The following is a 19672-nucleotide window of genomic DNA, read 5'->3' on the forward strand; positions in this document are numbered from 1 at the left end:
AGTTTTTCCGGGTCATGTGGCCAGCATGACTAAGCCGCTTCTGGCAAAACCAGAGCAGCACACGGAAACGCCGTTTACCTTTCTGCCGGAGCGGTACCTGTTGGTCTACTTGCACTTTGACGTGCTTTCGGACTGCTAGGTTGGTAGGAGCAGGGACCGAGCAACAGGAACTCACTCTGTCATGGGGATTCGAACCACCAACCTTCTGATCGGCAAGCCCTAGGCTCAGTGGTTTAGACACCAGCTGCTTTACAAGGTGGCCTAGGAAAAAATGTTAAGCAATGGAAGAATCATATGAGCTGTATAAATCTCACAATGATAAAAAACCAAGGCTAAAAGGCCTTTTTAAAAAATCAGCATTCATTAATTCATAATTGTATTTGTATGCCACTTTTCCATGCCAAAATAAAAATAAAAATCATGCACAAAGTGGCTTACAACAGAGAACAGGGATGCAACTGCAAAAACAGAACAAAAAAATTATTAACAACATAGTGAAACAACAACACAATAGCAAGTATAACATACAGAAAACAATGTTTCAGTACTATAAATAACAGCAAAGATTACTTTAACAACAAAATAGCAAAAAATAACAAATGGCAAAATAACAAAGGAGTGTGTTGGTTTCACCTTGATCCTAGAAATGTTGCTTACGGTCCCTCTCCTGCAGCAACTTGCAAGCCTTCCAAAGACAGGGGGTGGGACCTGGAAATCCCCTTCCCATGGTGTTATTATGCCAGCAAATGAAGATAAAAAATAATAATAATAATAATCCAAAAAGCATGTTCAAAGCATGCTTGAACATGCAGAGAGAAGTATTTGTTGAGTTTCTTCAGGGAGAGAGGTCTGTAGTCCAGGGGCCACTGCAAAGTAGGTCCTGTCTCTGGTGTTCTCCAAATCGGTCTGCTTCAGCAGGAGACGAGAGCCGGGCTTGGGAGGAAGGTTAATACTACAAAGCTTAATATAGGTGTAGGCAGTAGATAATGGGGTCCTAGGTCAAGCAGAGCGCGGTTGGGGGAGCTGTGGCTTATCAGATGTTGTTGGCATACAAATCACCTTGTCTCTGACCACTAGACATGCTGGCTTGGAGCTGGGAGTCCAACAACATCTGGAGAGCCACAGATTCCCCACACCTGGTTTAGGACTTCAGCAACAGCATCTTAAAATGAGCACAGAAGCAAATCTCTTAACAGTGAGCACATTCGGATGTGGGTGTTATTTGAGTTCATTTTCCCGGTGAGAAACTGGGGCAGAAGCGCTGGCATTATAATGTTCTTTTTAATGGCGAAGTACCTGTTGCATTACAGAACTGCGGCTTTTGGATTGATGCAGCGCCGTGTTACAGTAAATTTCATTTGCACCAGCAGGCGTGGTGTAAGATACAACAGAAGGTATCGTCAGCACCCTTCTTATGCCTGTGCAATTAATTCTGTCCATGCCCCCTCCCCAAAAATACCCAGGGGGAGAAACATGCATGCCTGGAGTGCTGCCCCAAATTTCGTCCTGTGATTTTCTGGGTTAACAGGGTTGCCACATGGATTATTTTTTTCCTTCCTGGAAGCAATTTACATGGAAATGAGTGCTGAACTTCCGCTAGAGTTCCAGAAATGGTTTGTATGTCGTGTGAAAGATCACATGGAAAGTATCATATAGGCAGACACCAGGAAAACGGAAAAAATGTCTGAATCCAGCCATTGTCACTAGTGCAGGGTGAGTGAGTGTTTTATGATCGAAGTCCGCAACCCCAGAGTTGTCCACGACTGGACCTTACGGTCAGGGATCCCTTTACCTTTACCTTGTTTCTACTGACATCCTACTTGGTAGCATTTGTCCCTAGGATGGCTGTCTCACTGTGTCATGTGCTGTGCTCCTGAGGTGTTTGTTGCCAGCTAGAAATAATCACACACGGGTGGCGCTGTGGGTTAAACCACAGAGCCTAGGACTTGCCGATCTGAAGGTCGGCGGTTCAAATCCCCGCGACGGGGTGAGCTCCCGTTGCTCAGTCCCTTCTCCTGCCAACCTAGCAGTTCGAAAGCACTCAGTGCAAATAAATAAATAGGTACCGCTCTGGTGGGAAGGTAAACGCCAGAAGCGGCTTAGTCATGCTGGCCACATGACCCAGAAGCTGTACGCTGGCTCCCTTGGCCAGTAAAGCGAGATGAGCGCCGCAACCCCAGAGTCTGTCACGATTGGACCTAATGGTCAGGGGTCCCTTTACCTTTAGGGCAAAAATAATCAGACAGGACTTTGCCGCTTTCCCTAGGAAGCTAGTGGGAGAGGCAGAGTGCTCCAAATGCCATCACTCACAGTCCTTGCAGAACTCTCCATTTTGGAATAGCCCTCAATGAGCTCCCCCACTTTCTCCAGACTCCCTCCTAGTTTCTCTACGGTTATCTCTTTGCTTCTGGCCGAATTGCCATCCGGCTCTGGAACCAGCTAGTACCACGTTTCCACCCTGTTGTGGTGTGTGGCAAGGAGGGGAGAAACAGAACTGGGCATTTGGCCGTCTCGCTTTGTTTCAGAAGTTATCTGCACGGAAGGTTAAGGCTGTTCAGACCTAAACTTGGCCACTTGCAGGGAGCAGGGGTGAAATGAGAAGCAGCATTCATGGGTTTCTGAGTCATGGGCCATGAGACAGTTCTGACCCCTTTCTCCAGGAAATGGTTTGTTTGCTATTTAGGAGGCTATTGCTGGCCTGAACCGCTGCACAGCTGTGTTTTATCACGACCGAGAATCTTAAACAGAGAGCAGGGGCAGCATATTGGCAAAGTGCTCGTCGAGCATATATCTCAGTCTTTGGCTGCCCACATTAAATCACATTACCCAAAATTTATGTTTCAGATGTGCATTTTTCTGCATGATGTGGGGCGCTGTGTCTAAGCTGCCCTGAGTATTTATTCTGCTGAGGAGCTTTTTGGGGCTGGGTGGCTATAGAACAGGGGTCAGCAAACTTTTTCAGCAGGGGGCCGGTCCACTGTCCCTCAGACCTTGTGGGGGGCCAGACTATTTTTTTTGGGGGGGGGACAAACGAATTCCAATGCCCCACAAATAACACAGAGATGCATTTTAAATAACAGGACACCTTCTACTCATGTAAAAACGCCAGGCAGACCCCACAAATAACCCACAGATACATTTTAAAGAAAAGGACACATTCTACTCTTGTGAAAACACTCTGACTGTCCACAAGCTGGATTTAGAAGGCGATTGGGCCGGATCTGGCCCCCGGGCCTTAGTTTGCCTACCCATGCTATAGAAGCTGAGTGAATCAGCATGCTTGCTCAATTCAAGTGCAATCTTTGGGATTTTCACAGATTTTGGATGCGTTAAGCAATTATTGTAGCAATAGATAAGACTGTGCAAGCTTCAAACGAAGTAGGAAAAGTAGAGGCAAGAAGTGGTGTTTTTTTTACCTGCTGAAATGTTTCTGTTTCAAAAAAATGCATTGTTGCACAAAATTAATTTGTGGCATAACGGATGTATACAACACCAGTCAAGCTAGGAAATTTCAATGCTACAATTTAGTATATATATTTTTCAGGTGACTCTTCCATGGAAGCATTCTTTCATATATCATCTGAATGCTCACTTTTGGGGGCATGCAGAAATTAATTTTCAGGGCCTCATTTTTCTCCTTGAAGATCCAAACAATTTAAAGGACACATAAGCTGTTTGTTTGTTGTGTATTAAAAGATTTTACATTGGGCGGGGATTCAATCCAGCTAAGTTGTTGCATGTGTGAAACGAGGTCCGCTTGCACAATAGGGGTTTCCCTCCCTCTCCTTCCCCTGTGCCCCCAAATCTACTCTGGAGGGTTGGGGGATAACAGATTAGAATAGATTTAGGGGATACGTGGGGAAAGAGAACATGAAAAGTCTCATTGTATGCCTGGACTTCATTCCCCATTCACATACCCCACTTAAAATTATGTCAAATTCCACCCGTTTCAGCAAAAAGCAGTTTGCATGACATGCTTTTAAAAGGTTATGTTTGTGAAATACAAGTTGGCTCAGTCTGCAGAGCAGGAGACTCTTAATCTCAGGGTTGTGAGTTCAATCCCCATGTCGGGCAAAAGATCCCTGCATTGCTAGATAGCCCTTGTGGTCCTATTGAACTCTTATGATTCTTAAGTCAAGTATGCTGAATCAGTTTACAGTCACTGGAAAAATTTCTGGAAAAGCTTCTGCTTTCAACATTTCCCAGAAAAATCAACATCACTGGTGAGAGGTATGAAGGTCCAGAGCAGGCATGGGGAGAACTTTGGCCCTCCAGATTTTGCTGGACTAAAACCCTTTTTTTAAAAAAAAAGTTATGGATGTGTTTGCCGCCCTGGGCTCCTCTGGGAGGAAGGGCGGGATATAACTTGAATAAATAAAATTCCCATGGTCCCTGGCCATTGGCCATGCTTGCTGGGGCCGATGGGAATTGTGGTTTAGCAATATCTGGAGGGCCAAAGGTTCCCCTCAAGTAGTCTACAGTTCATGCTGCAGATGCCATGGGATAATGCTTAATATCATGGGTAGGCAAACTAAGGCCCAGGGGCCGGATCCGGCCCAGTCGCCTTCTAAATCCGGCCCACGGACGGTCTGGGAATCAGCATGTTTTTACCTGAGTAGAATGTGTGCTTTTATTTAAAATGCATCTCTAGGTTATTTGTGGAGCATAGGAATTCGTTCATTTCCCCGCCCAAAAAATATAGTCTGGTCCTTCACAAGGTCTGAGGGACAGTGGACTGCCCCCCTGCTGGAAAAGTTTGCTGACCCCTGCTTAATATGGTCCTAAGGCGAGTGTCAAAGTTCTTATTACTGAAGCTAAGCATTGAGCTACCTAGATGGAGAACTATAAGGTGTGCTTTGGAGGAAGAATATTGGTGTAAATGCAATTATAATAATAGTTTTATTGGGGCAATTGGAAGAGGGCAAGGAAAGCAATGAGGGTCCCAACATATATGGAGAAGGGGGGATTTTCCTTTCGCCTTTCCAAGCAGCTTGGCAGATGGGAGAAAGGGAGCCGAGTGTATTAGCTTCCGCCTGCTAAGCAGCTGTGCCCTGGACAGCTGCAATCCATTTGACATGAACTATAGGTCCACCTCTTAAAGCCAAAGCATAGGAGTGTTCCCTTGGGCCCAGCCAACTCTGGGGGTCTGCCTGTCAGGTTGTGCCCTTCCACAACAACCGTTTTGTATTGCAAATTGGCGTTTGTTGCACAAGTGGACTACTGAGCAATTAAAACGCACGCATAGAATTGCATCTGGAGTGTGTGCTGCTGCAGAATATGTACAAGAAGTTTGCAACCTGTATAGTAATTACTCCTAGTCAGTTATGGCATCACTCTCTCCATTCTAACTTCAGGGGGTCTGCCTTGAAATATAATCTGCATTGCATAGAGAAGAAAACACAGGGTACATGAAGTGCTAAAGGGAGACTCTGAGTGGAATTCTGAGCAGCTTTCTCTTGAGTAATGTATTATTCTGTGTCATTATACATGGTGGCTGCAGTTTCGTGCCATCTTTACAAGGTGGTCAGGAAAGAAAAGCTTCTAGTAAATAAGGGTTATTGGCATCCTGATATGATATGCAGTTATCCTGGATTTTTGGCCACAGCTATTTTGCAAACCACTAGGCTATAGCTCCCGTCCAGTCTTTCAATCTGCAGGTGTCCTCAGAGGCTAGCTACGCCATGCCAATTGTCGTACCCACCAATATTTTGTGGCAAAATGTGTCTGTTCTACACTTTTATGTTGTGCCAAACGCATCTTCTCTTTCATGCGTGAGAAACCTCTTTTCGGATGTATTTTATAGGCAAACGGCCTATAAATTGAAAACTGCCCTGAGGTTGCCCTGAGCATGTGTTGCGTTAGTCTTAACCTAGGAAATGGCAAATATGCCCAGGGGATTCATGTCCCTCACCTGTTGTCTCTGAAGTCACAATGCACTTCCTTCCACATGGATAAATCCCAGTTAAGTGGCAATCAATCATGACCCATCACAATAGATCTCATTATAATGTGCACAATGTGTGCACATAGTTTGGTTGTTATGTTCAGGCTCTAGATTGTGTCTGTATTTTCTGAATGTAACCACCAAGTTAAAAAATTATTATTAAAATAAACCAAACACCTGACATTTAATTCCTGATTGGCCAAGAGAGACCCAAAGGAAAATACAGTGGTACCTCAGGTTAAGTACTTAATTTGTTCTGGAGGTCCATTCTTAACCTGAAATAGTTCTTAACCTGAAGCACCACTTTAGCTAATGGGGCCTCCTGCTGCTGCCATGCCACTAGAACACGATTTCCATTTTCATCCTGAAGCAAAGTTCTTAACCCGAGGTAATATTTCTGGGTTAGCGGAGTCTGTAACCTGAAGCGTATGTAACCTGAGGTACCACTGTATCACTTTTCATTGTCTCTTTTTGGAAAGGAGAAGATTTCTCTCTCTCTCTCTCTCTCTCTCTCTCTGTGTGTGTGTGTGTGTGTGTTAGAAATCACCCATCTGGGGGGAAATGCTGTCTATCATGGACCAATCCAGTTGTGGATATATGAATGCTGATTCATACATTCTAGAAACTTTACAGCTGGTTCAGCAAATGACCATCAATGTTGAGACAAAGCAGAAAATTAGAATTTATATGCCTCGCTTGCTCTGCTTTCTTTCCTAAGCTGTGTTCATTGATGTCTGTCTGTCTGTCTGTCTGTCTGTCCATCTCCATGTTTACCAATACAAATATCTCTTTCAGCTAAAAGCTTGAGACGAGTGTAACACTGCAAATTTCAACTCCTAACTCCACATGGTAAAATAAATAAACTGGCCTGGAAAGCAAGGACCACAACAGTAGAGAGTGAAGGCTGTTGGTATGGGGGCCCTTCTGAATTATTTCTTCCAAAGGAAATTCATACACTGGAAGCTACATTGTAATAGCCATTTAGAGATCTAATTCTATTTGCGGCATATTACAGAGGATTAGATTAGTCAATACCTACCAACCACAGAAGCCTGAAACTTTCAGGTGAGGAGGTTTGTGATGGAAGAAGCTACATTTGTCTATATAAGTTCTCAGAAGTTGCCTGCCAGCCCACACGTCTTCAAAAAATAGTCATTTATAGCACATCAAAATTGCCTGCAAGGGAAGAGAACAGCCAAGTCTCCTTTTTCTGCTTGGTTGCTTGGAAACAATTCTTATTTCCTACAGACAATTGGGGGATTGGCTGTTTATAAACATGGCGTAATGATTTTAATGCTTGACTGCTAAGACACAGAAAGGCTGTAGTTCTCTGTGCTGTTTAGTTATTCCAAAAGCTGCTGGTGTATTTAGAAGATTGTTTTAACCACTTCCATCAGATAATGGTAGGCTTCCACTCAACACCCCCTCTCCACCCCCAACATACTCATTTTTAGAAGGGGTCAGATTCTGTGTTGGTGAGTGTGAGGGAGCTTTAGCTGGCTAGTACAGAAATAAATAGCGTAAGTTAATTTGCATAGGTTATTTTCACTTTTGCCACCCTTCCACTGAGGAATATTAAACATGGGGATTATCCTACTTTATCTTCACAACAGGTGAGGTGAGCTAGGCTAGGCTAGGCTAGGCTATGCAATTGTGATTGGTGCCCAAGAACCTTAATGGTAGAGTAGAAATGCAAAGCCAGGCTGCAGATGAAAAGTCAAGAGAAAGAAAGAGTGAGCTTCATGCTTGTTCTTAGGTACTTGAATGGAGTCACCCTTGACATACCATTTTCATTTTCATAATTTGCATTATTTACCCACCCGCCCCCGTCCCAAATCCTGAGTATATTCCTGGCATCCTCCTAACTGAGGGTACTTCCTGGCAGTGGGTGTCTAGAGATAATGAAGATTAATTCACTGGGCTTTGTACCAAGCACCCTCAATTTATACCAGGCTCCTGGGTGCATGATTTAAACATTCACAGTTCAGAAGAAAATGCTCTGCCTAATATGCTTTTGTTCCAAGAATCTAGGAACCAAAGTATCAAAAGATGTTTGTTCAGGCAGATATCCTAGTATGTGGCAGGTTCAATGTGCAAAGCCCACTGTGTTCCTGGAAGGTTGGAAAACAAGAGGGCTTCAATGCTGTTGAGGAAGCAATGGAAATTAAAAGTTTCAAAGACCAGCCTTCCCCCCAGGTCTGTCGCTCAGGCACATAGCCTGTCAATAGCTTTGCCGTTCAGAATTTTATTTAGTCAACCTTGAGCAGGTTGAAGTCTGTTCCAGGCAGTGCTGTGGATAATTTCTCAGAAAGCGCCTTTGGGGGAAGAAAGAGGCATTGGCAGCTGTGTTCACATCCTCCTAACTGAGGGTACTTCCATTCATCCCTTGACCTCAGAGTGATCTTTGACCAAGTAACTTAATTAACTCTGTGCCTTAGTTGTTCCCCTTTCAAATGCATTGCCCTGCTTTATGAAGATAATGCTGCAGGATATGCATGTTTTCAGATGCAGGGTGCAGAAAGTGTGGTCTGGAGAAGAAACTAAGGTGCTATAGACAAAATTGGCAGTGGGAACTACAGTTTCCAAAACACCACTTTGAAAACGTAAGCCGAGAGTGTTCTCTAACCTGCACAATTCCTCCTTGATTGGTTCACTGTGTGTAAATAGGAGAAGACAGAGCTGCTTACTTGCACAGAGCTTCTTCGTCATGGGAATCACTTGAAAAGTTGAGAGTATCTATTGTTTTGTTGATTGTATGAGTAATTCAGCTTGGTAAATATCCTGTTCACACTTTTCCACCTGCCGAGCATTGATATGGTGGCGAATGGCATGCTACTCATTAAAGTGTGTTGGATTTTGATGTTGACTGAAAATAGCAATCTGCCACCACATTTACCATTTGTTCCTTTGCTCATTGGTTAGCAGTCTTTTTGGAACATGATAGAAAGACATGGCTTCACTGATCCCGTGAACTGCCTAATGTCATCCCTGGTGTTTTGTGATCCTTTTCATCATATGGAAGCACACAACTGCCCAATTGTATCATTTCCTCTTTTAGGAACCACAAAGGAGTAAGATGAGGTCAACAGGGTTTTGTGCCGAAATCTTAAACACCAGGAGATACCACCCCTCTACCCAAATTGTTCCTTAATCCTAAGGTGATTGTGGGTGTTGCACAACAACTGGGAATTTAGTTTATGTGGATCAAAGCACACCTTTCTTATTTACTCTCGGAGGCCTTGTGAAACTGTTCCAAGCATCCCTTCCTGAAGTGCTGATTCAGTAGACTAGTGATTGCTAGCACCAGTATGGAATGCTCTACAATAGCCAAAACCAGGCGCTGCAACCTTCAAACAACTTGACTTCACCCTCAAAGGCACACTCTTCCATTGTCTCCTGAGACAGACGGATGCTCCAAGCCAACGGATGCCCAGGTGATCTCCACCAGTGCCGTACCTGGCATAAGTTTATGCTTCATGTTTAGGAACCGGCTGAGTATCTCATCCAGGTCTGCAAGCAGCAAATGTTTGGTAAGGGACCGAGATATTGCCCCATCTGCATGATGTTGGGCCTTCAACTATTACAACAACGCCATGGATTGTAACCACAGGAAAACTACTCTCACACCATGGTTTTAAAAGGAATGTGGGTCTAGGAGGTGGGGAGGGCAGGATCCTGTTGGAGGGAGGAAATGAGAACAAAAGGGAGAACCAAACAGCTCTGTGGAGATGTAGAGAAGGCAGGGGGAAGCTTTGCTTCATGGTTCCAAGGCATGAGCAGGCATTCGGTCATCCTAATGAAAAGGCCACTGTGTGCTCTGGGATGGGATAGGAGAGGCTAAATAACAAAGCAGCTCTCTGAGGAAAATATGGCTTGTGTTTTATTCTTTGAGCTCACTTAGCACGGAAGCCTTGCATATGCAACACATTAAGATGAGGCAAGCTCTGCACCATATTGAGAGCAGTCCATAGTTTGAATTACCCGATAAAAAATACTTCCCCGTTGAGAATATTGATATATTTGCTATGGCTATATCAAATAAAACTGAGCTTGCAATGTGCCTTCTAACAGAGCGGTCAGACTTAGATTCCCATATCCATACTGTGCAGAGTGTTTTGCAGTCCTTGTTCCACATTCTAATTGATGTATATGGTAAGTGGCCTTGGTTTCTCATAACTGGATTCTTATTTTATAGGTGTTCTATCTTGTGAGTAAAATAAAGCTGTGGTGTAATTTGAATCCATGTCTTAAGTACTTGTAGCTTTCTCCATAGCTCATGGCTCATATGTTCAACTCTTGCCTGTTAAAAGCTTTTTATACACATGAGGCTTAGCTCATAATGGAAATGTAAAACTACACTCACTGCCCCAAATGTACACCTGCTTTTTAACATGGTTCTCATGCTTTCTGCCCTTTCTGAATAATGCTTGCATTAGGCATCGAGGGCCCTGTCAGAAACTCAAACGTGCTTCTTAAATGTTGGTTGTGAAATATGGTTTGAAGGGATAGCTGAACATTGGTTGTTTGAAGGAAAACATCATAGAATAGGTTTGTTCAGCTTCTCCTTCGAACAGTAATGCTATTATATGTTGTGTAATGCTCCAAGGATTTCTGATATACAGATCTGAGAACAAACGTTTGGAAAACCAAACCACTTCTGTTTGACAAGAAGTTGTTGTGGAGGAGAGACAGGTGACAATTTTTTACATGTGCAATAGTTGTGCACGTGTAAAAGTACATGCACATGGTACACCAACAAGCTCATGATTACTACATGTCTTTGGCAACATGAAGTGGGCAGCATTTTCAGGGGAGTGTTACACACTGTCTGCCAGTGTCCCCCAACCCCCCAGGCCTGCCCACTGTGGTTGTGCACTGGGTGGGGGAACAGAGCCGGGGGGGAGGGGCTGCAGAAGAATAGTTAATTGTCCCTCTCATCCTACCCAATAACAATTCTCTGCAAATGTAGCTCCCCCCTCTACTTAGAAAGCAGATAGTTGGGAACACCTATCTCTGTCCTTACAAACAAACCCCTGCCTAGCTAGATACCGTATTTTTCGCTCTATAAGACGCACTTTTCCCCTCCTAAAAAGTAAGGGGAAATGTGTGTGCATCTTATGGAGCGAATGCAGGCTGCACAGCTATCCCAGAAGCCAGAAAAGCAAGAGGGAACGGTGTGCAGCGATCCCTCTTGCTCTTCTGGCTTCAGGGATATCCACGCAAAGTCTCTTGAGCACAGTGGGAGCACTTCTCCCTCTTCGCTCAAGAGGCTTTGCGTTGCTTTCTTGTTTTCCTCCTCTAAAAACTAGGTACGTCTTATGGTCGGGTGCAATTTATAGAGCAAAAATATTGGTAGCTTCTTTCCTCTATTTCCTAACAAAAAGAGAGTAAAAATGTTAGACAATTGTGAACCCTGGCAAGGAACCAGGAAGTGCAATACAGTGGTACCTCAGGTTAAGTACTTAATTCATTCCGGAGGTCTGTTCTTAACCTGAAAGTGTTCTTAACCTGAAGCACCACTTTAGCTAATGGGGCCTCCTGCTGCCGCCATGTGATTTCTGTTCTCATTCTGAAGCAAAGTTTTTAACCCAAGGTACTATTTCTGGGTTAGCAGAGTCTGTAACCTGAGGCGCATGTAACCCGAGGTACCACTGTATGTCTCTTACAGTCCTTCATTCTGCAGCTCAACTTTCCTAGGCTTCCATGTAAAATCTGCCTTGCCTCTCCTCTATCTCTGTTCCCTGCTGCCAGATGTTCCTCGAATGCTGGTAGGGACTGTTTTTTGCTTGAAGTAAAATATGTTCACCAGTACGAGAACGCCTCGTGCTACATCCCATTCCCAGGACCTCACTTTGCTTGACTGGAAACGTAGCCTTGCCCACAGGTCACGTGGTGAGCTGGAGATCACGTGATTTGCAAGCCTGCCCTTAGCCAGGCGGGTGTTAAGCTTTTCTTCAGTGCTTCTGAATGTGTGTAATCAGAGCAACCCTGTGCTGCTTTTCTGCTTAATTCCTGACCTCCTTTGGATTTTAGCACCGGGCCTCCCCGGAACGCTTAAGCTGTTCAGATGTTTCAAACGCAGTGTGGCTGTGGCTACAAAAAAACAACAACTGTTTTGTATGTTGGAATGTTTGACTGGCTGCAGACGTTCCAAATTTGATGTTTCAGCCGGGAGAAGCAGGTGCATGCTCTTGGGAATGACTGATAAAACAGTAAATAAAAAGCAGTGTTTTTTAGTTTTGTGTCAGAAGGGAGCTTTGAGAGAATCCACACCAGCAACTGCATTTTAGCAATGGTGGCAAAGTCTAGTGAATGGACTCTGTTTACATTATATTTGGCTTGTAAAAAGCCACTTAACTTGGTTGCCTGTGGCAAGTATGAATTCTTGGCAATCAAGCAGGGGTGTTTTTGCAAGATGAAAATCAGCATGTGGCGCTTGGGTTTTCTTTGCTTTTGACCCTTTGTGGCAATAATATACTGTATCTAATACAGTGGTACCTCAGGTTACATACGCTTCAGGGTACAGACGCTTCATGTTACAGACTCCGCTAACCCAGAAATAGTACCTTGGGGTAAGAACTTTACCTCAGGATGAGAGCAGAAATCGCACAGCGGCAGCGTGGTGGCAGCGGGAGGCCCCATTAGCTAAAGCAGTGCTTCAAGTTAAGAACAGTTTCAGGTTAAGAACGGACCTCCAGTACTTAACCCGAGGTACCACTGTACAGGTACGTCTCGGCACACCTAGTATCTGTGGGCTACTAACGTTTGTGACTTTATTTGTAAGGCTGAAGTAGTCACTGGGACTATGGATCTCCACGGTTTTTATCCTCCATGGATGAAATTGGCTAGTTTTTCACGCTTCGTGCGGAAGCTTTCTGTGTCCCCACGCAGTATGCATGTTTCAGATCCGCTTCCATATCTTCGCAGATTTATGACTTCCTCCATTTTACATAATTTGTACGTATTCCATGTGGTGTATTTGCAAATCTAATGTAGCTTGTTGTCTGGCACTGAGACTAGGCTGCAAAAATGCATTCTTGGAAAATGAACATCATTTGCATACTGTGATGCTTCCTCCCATAGGCTGATTTTTAACCCCCTGCCCTTTAAATAAAGAAACCTTTATTTACCTTGTTTGTTCAACAGCTCCCTGGATGATGCGATGCTTTGCACTGTAAATAAATAGCTGTGGAGATGCTGTGGCAGAACTAACAGCTTGCTTTGAGTTAGCGAGGTTTTTCTGTGCTGCTGTTATGATTCTGATTCTTTTCTGCAGCTCTGGGCTGCCTTGATTAGCTTATCTGCAGAAGGAGAAGAAGAAGAAGAAGGAGAAGAAGAAGAAAGAATTGGGCACAGCTGTTGCTCGCAGATACAGATGAGGGATTTTGTTAAATTAGGATGCTAACTTTGATTAGAACTGAAGAGAAATAAAGCACCCATGGAAGTGGGATGATCTTGTGCTCCAACGTGGGAAATATTTCCCAAGGCTCTTGGAAGTGAGGAGCACACAATAGACTGCATGACACACTTGCCTGATACATCTGTACATGCTAGCAGAATCCTTCCTTTGGTGACTGTCTAAGTAGGGCCGCTTCTGCCCGAGGATGCAACTTTCAGCCAATGTAACTGCTTTGTCTGTTAATGTCTCCTTGAATAGAAAGGGTATAGCAAAGGAGTCCCTGTTGTAGGTGCTGCCAATGGGCGCTGCCTAGTGACTCCTTGTTTATGAAACGTCCTCCCTTGTGTGGTGTGTCTTATCTCCCTCATTATTAAAATCTATGTGGAATTTTGGGACACGGGTGGCGCTGTGGGTTAAACCACGGAGCCTAGGACTTGCCGATCAGAAGGCTGGCGGTTCGAATCCCGCGACGGGGTGAGCTCCCGTTGCTCGGTCCCTGCTCCTGCCAACCTAGCAGTTCGAAAGCATGTCAAGTGCAAGTAGATAAATAGGTACCACTCCGGCGGGAAGGTAAACAGCGTTTCTGTGTGCTGCTCTGGTTCGCCAGAAGCGGCTTAGTCATGCTGGCCACATGACCCGGAAGCTGTCTGCGGACAAATGCCAGCTCTCTCAGCCTATAGAGCGATATGAGCGCCGAAACCCCAGAGTCGGCCACTACTGGACCTAATGGTCAGGGGTCCCTTTACCTTTACCTATGTGGAATTTTAAAACATTCCTGACCGCCCAGGTGTTAGATAACTGAAACAGCCTTTGAAACCCCCCAGGCATATTCTGCACCTGGTTATCGGCCACTTGTGACCAAGCAAAGATGCCCAGGCACCAGGATGGGGCCTGATGTCTCCATCACTTGGAGGTGCACACCTGGGATCTTGACTGTTTTCACACACTAGCAACACATCCTGTAGAATCATATCCATTATATTTTATCTACACAATCAGAGTGAATTTCAGGAACCAAAAAGTCTTATTGAAAAAATACAACTTTCGAGCCTTCTGGCCACCAAAATGGCAACTAGGCATTCTGTTTTGGTGACTGTTAAGCCTGGTGTAATTAGCCATTGGCATCTAACTTACATATCTGAGTTTCTAACACCGAGCTGCACCTAGACCTTATTTAGCTGGGAGGATGTTTTTAAATGTTTGTGTTGTTTTGCTGTTTTTATTGTTTGCTGCCCTAGATTTCTTTGGGAAGGAAGGGCGGGATTGTTATTTTGAAAAATAATATAGAGGTGTCCTACATTGTGGCTATATAGGGAGACACCTCCTTCTCGTTTCCTGCGTCATACACTATACCTTGAAAGCACATTCAAAGGAAATCCTTTCCCTCAAAGAATTCTGGGCATTGTAGTTTTTCCCCTTGCAGAGTTATGAATACCCTCAGCCATTAACAACCTGCAGTGCCCAGAATCCTTTGAAGGGGAAAATTGTCCTTCACATGTGCTTTATAGTGTGTACACAACCGCAGAACGGCACAGGCCCTTCAGGAGATAAAGTGTGTTTGCTTTGCCTTAGATACACAGAAGGCAAAAATCTTCTCCTCCAGAAGCTTCTCATTCCATTGGTGGTGAGCAGTCACTAGTTCTGCTGCTTTGGTTTTGTGCTTGGCTGAGTCTGTCCGTGCTGCAATCTTTTTACAAAAGGGCCCTTTTCTAATGGGAGAAAGACAAACGACGGCCACTTTGCTTGCTAAGGGTTATTAATAGATGGAACTGGGGAGGAAATAGTGTTCTGAAGCAACGGGCTTTTCATTGGTTATCTTTTGTAGCCTCAAATGTAAGTTTCTGAAAAGTGGAATGAGGGGATACGACTTGTTCTCTGTTGGCATAAACAGATGCTCATCATCTCTCTCTCTCCCTTTTTCTCCTTTCTTAGTCCCTGTTGCTCTTGGCTCTCCTGGGAGCTGTCTTTCTGGGCCTCAACCTGGTATTCCTTGGTATTTATCTGATCTGTGTGTGCTGCTGCAAGAGGGAGGAGGAGTCAGAGACGAAGAGGCCCAATTCGTGCTGCATCACCTGGACTGCTGTGGTCGCCGGCCTCATCTGTTGGTGAGTTCATTTGGAGCCTAGAGAGCAGAAGGCCCATGGGTGATGGAGCAGGTGGGTGGTGTCTGAAAGCTTGGGTTCACGGGTAGGGTTGCCACCTTTGTACTGACAAAAAATATAATGTGGGGCCTCTCCCTGCCCCCCAATCTGGTACTGCAGTGACTTCAAAGTAACCCATTGCAATCTATTGCAGCCTAACAAGATGGCTCCTCTGGAATTTGTCACACATGCACGTGCTCATGAATGTGTAAATCTGTCTGTGCTTGGCTACCCAGAGCTTAAATATATGACCTTTCACACAAGCGAGGAGCCACCGCAGAAAAGGCCCTGTTCTCACGTTGCCACTCTTAGGACATCTCGTGGAGGAGGCACCTGAAGAAGGGCCTCAAATCATGACCGCAGGGTCCAGGTTGGTTGACATGGAGAGAGGACGTCCTCGAGGCATTGTGGTCCCGAGCCATTCAAGGCTTTATAGGTAAAAACCAGCTCTTTGAATTGGGCCCGGAACTTAATTGGCCACCGGCATCGGTGTACAGTGGTACCTCTGGTTACGAACTTAATTTGTTCTGGAGGTCCGTTCTTAACCTGAAACTGTTCTTAACCTGAGGTACCACTTTACCTAATGGGGCTTCCCTCTGCCACGGTGCTGCCGGTGTGCAATGTCTGTTCTCATCCTGAGGTAAAGTTCTTAACCCGAGGTACTACTTCCAGATTAGCGGAGTCTGTAACCTGAAGTGTTTGTGACCCGAGGTGTTTGTAACCTGAGGTACCACTGTAATATGCTCAGAGGTCAAGTTCCATCTTGGAAAACTGCCTGTAGGCCATAATGCGTGGCGCATGCCTCTGTTTTGTTGCATGCATGCATGCATGCATGGCAACTCGCACTCAGTTTGTCCTATCGCGTTTCTCTCACCCTTAAAGAAACAAAGGGTCCACAAAGGAAAGGGAGACAGTTCAGCTGCTGTTTCAGTGCCTGTTTTGCTAAAGGGCATGATTTGACAGCTTCCTATTCCTTGATCCAAAGACTCGTGTTTCATCTTCCACCACCAGCCCCCTAGTTTGGACATTGCAATTCAGTGCTCTTGAAGGCCCTTCCCTATCTCTCTCAAGAGCAGCAAGCATGCTGTGCGCATTTGCAGATGCTCCTGGGTCCCATGGCCTCACACTTTAATCGCTGTTTCCTCGAGAGGGCTTCTTTGCTCCAGTATTCATTCCTCTTTTGGCTAATCCCAAGAGGGGGAGGGAGATTGGGGTGTGGAGGAGTCCTTTAGCTTTTAATCCCACCCCTAAGCAGATGGCACAGCTGGCTGTCCAGGGTCACGTGAGGCTTGAGGTTAATTGTGTATGGAGTCTGACTCAATTAAAGGAGGGAGAGCAGGGTTGGCGGTCCCAGGAAAGGGAAAGCCCTAGGTTCTGGTCTATTGCTTTCTCTCCATCACCTATACCTCTCCAGGATGAAGAATACTTTCCATCCAGAGCAGTGGTTCTCAACCTGTGGGTCCCCAGATCTTTGTTGGACTACAACTCCCATCATCCCTGAGCTCTGGCCTTGCTAGCTAGGGATGATGGGAGTTGTAGTTCAACAACATCTGGGGACCCACAGGTCGAGAAAGGATGATCTAGAGCAGTATTCCCCAACCTTGGGCCTCCAGCTGTTTTTGGACTACAACTCCCATCATCCCTCGCTAGCAAGACCAGTGGTCAAGGATGATGGGAATTGTAGTCCAAAAACAGCTGGAGGCCCAAGGTTGGGGAACACTGATCTAGAGGCTTCCTGAATGTCTAGGGTGTTATTTCATCTCTCAGTTGGTTGAGCAGGTCCAGAGGTAGATACTGCATGTGGCAAGGAATCGTAACGTCATCTTTTCATAGAAGAACGGAGGCCACTGGTGGACTATCTGTCAAATTGTAATTATTGTATGAAATCACGTGCAGAATTTGATATGGGGGGAAGAATGTAGAGAACGGATTTGGGGGGCTTCGAAAATAAGTGTAGACGTGTTTTAAAGCAGCTATTAAGGGGGAATTTAAAAAAATCAGGGAAGGAGGGATGGGAAGTCAAGAAGGGGGGACGGACCCTAATAAATACAACTGGAGTTATGTAATAAATTGGAAGATTTAATAAAAACCATTATAGAAAGAAATCGTCACTTCACCCTAAGTTAAAGCAACTGATAATAAGCCCAGCCCACTTCTCACCCCACCTGACCCCAGTGATGTAGGCAAGTGGTGTTAGCAAAGGTCATAGCTACATCACAGATTTGCCAAGTCCAGGGGCAGAAACCTGCAACCCTGCGATGTCATAGATGGTGCCAGACTACAGCTCCCATCTTCCCTGACATTTGGCCATGCTAACTGGGGCTAATGGGAGTTGGAGTCCCTCAACGTGTAGAGCGCCACAGGTTCTCCATCCTGCATCAAGTCTACCCACCGCAGAACCTTCCAAACCCTCCTAAAAAAAAAATCTAATGGTTGAACGTGTATACAATATAAGGCATCATCCGAGGAGTTATGCGGCTGGTAGTGCCGCTGCTGCAAGTCGTTGGAGGCCATTGCGCTTCACTAGTGTTGCGTGTTGCATGCAGTCATTGGCAGGATCATAATTGGTTGTTCCCTGAATTGATGGAGTTCATTGGATGCAACGAGAAACTGAGCCTTTAGTGCAGGGGTTCTCAAAGGGTGCGGCAGGAGAGGATGGCAAGTGTGGCAGGAGGATCCAAGCACAACCAAAGAAATATTTAAACATTTCAGGGTGGTGTTGCATAGAACAGTATCAAAATAAAATAAACAATAATTTGCAGAATGTGGATAAATATCTTTTCAAAATGCAGCTCTGCCATGAGTTGTTTCTTTGTATTTCTTACCAATAAAAAAATTGGTACGACCTGAGCAATTTTTTATTCTGAAAAGTGTGGCCCAGAGGGGGACAAAACCTGCTTTGGTGTCACCAGCCCAATACTCTGCCAAATACTCTGTGGAATACTCTGCCAAAAAAGATCAATCAGTTGCTTTCTGTTTCAACTTTTAAACGCCTTCTAGATTCCCCCCCCCCCAGCTTTCTGTCAGGTTTATGCAGGCAATAAATAATGCATCTTTCCATTAATAGTTTGCTGGTTTCTGTTTTTAACTTTTTGTATGTGTGGTGGGTTGTTTTTTTAATTGGATGGTTTCATATATAATTGTTGTAAACACTCTTGAATTTTTATGAATGTAAAATTCATAAATACGTAATTATGTATGTAAATATATTTTTATATAAATACGTAAAACAGAAAGTGCTTTGACTTGATCAAGCCATACCAGCATCTCTTGTGGCGTGTGTGTACACACACACACACACACACAGCACAGCACAGCACAGCACAGTTGCCAGTTAATTTAGCTTTTTGGGGGCGGGGGATTGTATCTTGGTAAAATAATCAGTGCAAGTGAAACTCATCAATTTCCCCTGAGATGGGGGAAATGTTTAGTTGCTGAGATGCCGCCTTGCCTTCAAAGGGGTCCCCTTTCTCTCTGCTCCCCCAATTTAGGGCTGGGGTGCCCACCTGCCTTCCTAATGGCAGCTACAATTTGTTGTGTCCCTGTGCTGGCTGCTCCCTTCCAGCCGTTACACAAGTTACCTGACTGCACCACCTACAGAAAATGAATTCTCTTGCTCACAACTGCCAAGCCACCCCTTTGTGGAAATGGAATGCAGAATTTTGCTAGTGCGTTACGTGTGAGTTAAGTGCCACAGACGAAAGGGGGAAACATTTGTACCACAAGTGGAGCAGTTTGTGAGCGCATATTCTCGTTTCGCTTCCGGTTCGTCTTTTTCTTTCAGTGTGGCTTGTGTTGGGCAGCTGTGAGGCGAGGAGAGCCGTCCATTTTGGGCACTGATGGGTTCTGCCTCTTTCGCGTCGCCATTGCGCAAATCGCTCGGGTTAGATAGGGGGGTTCATACGCAGGTTGGGAGGTGGTTGGGATGGCAATCCTGGGCGTACTGGAGAAAACAAAGCCTCTTCCCCCATTTTTTTACACTCTTAACTCTGGCCTCTGCCTGAGACACATGGTTTCATCCCAGGTGGCAGATCTGCGCTCAATTCACCTTGCCTCTTGCAAGGCAGAGTGATCAGATGAACTCGGTTGCCTGAGGCTTTCACAGTTGGGTTACTTCTGGCTGTAAGGATGAAGTTGGGAGTGGGGGTTGCCCATCTTCAGGCCCCGATCTTCCTTCTACTTTCTCAG

General features: G+C 45.1%; 1 protein-coding gene across 3 annotated transcripts in view; it reads left to right on the forward strand.

The window, feature by feature from the left end:
* The window catches only part of TTYH2 (tweety family member 2), a 77673-nt gene that overhangs the window by 17910 nt on the left and 40091 nt on the right, over nucleotides 1–19672 (forward strand). For all 3 annotated transcript variants that reach the window (XM_083490144.1, XM_083490146.1, XM_083490145.1), the window contains exon 2: nucleotides 15276–15448. In XM_083490144.1, the coding sequence (XP_083346270.1) occupies nucleotides 15276–15448 (173 nt within the window). The remainder of the gene's footprint in view (nucleotides 1–15275; nucleotides 15449–19672) is intronic.

This window comes from Podarcis liolepis, assembly GCF_965112155.1.
Source record: "Podarcis liolepis genome assembly, chromosome: 2".
NCBI classification, from domain to species: Eukaryota; Metazoa; Chordata; class Lepidosauria; order Squamata; family Lacertidae; genus Podarcis; species Podarcis liolepis.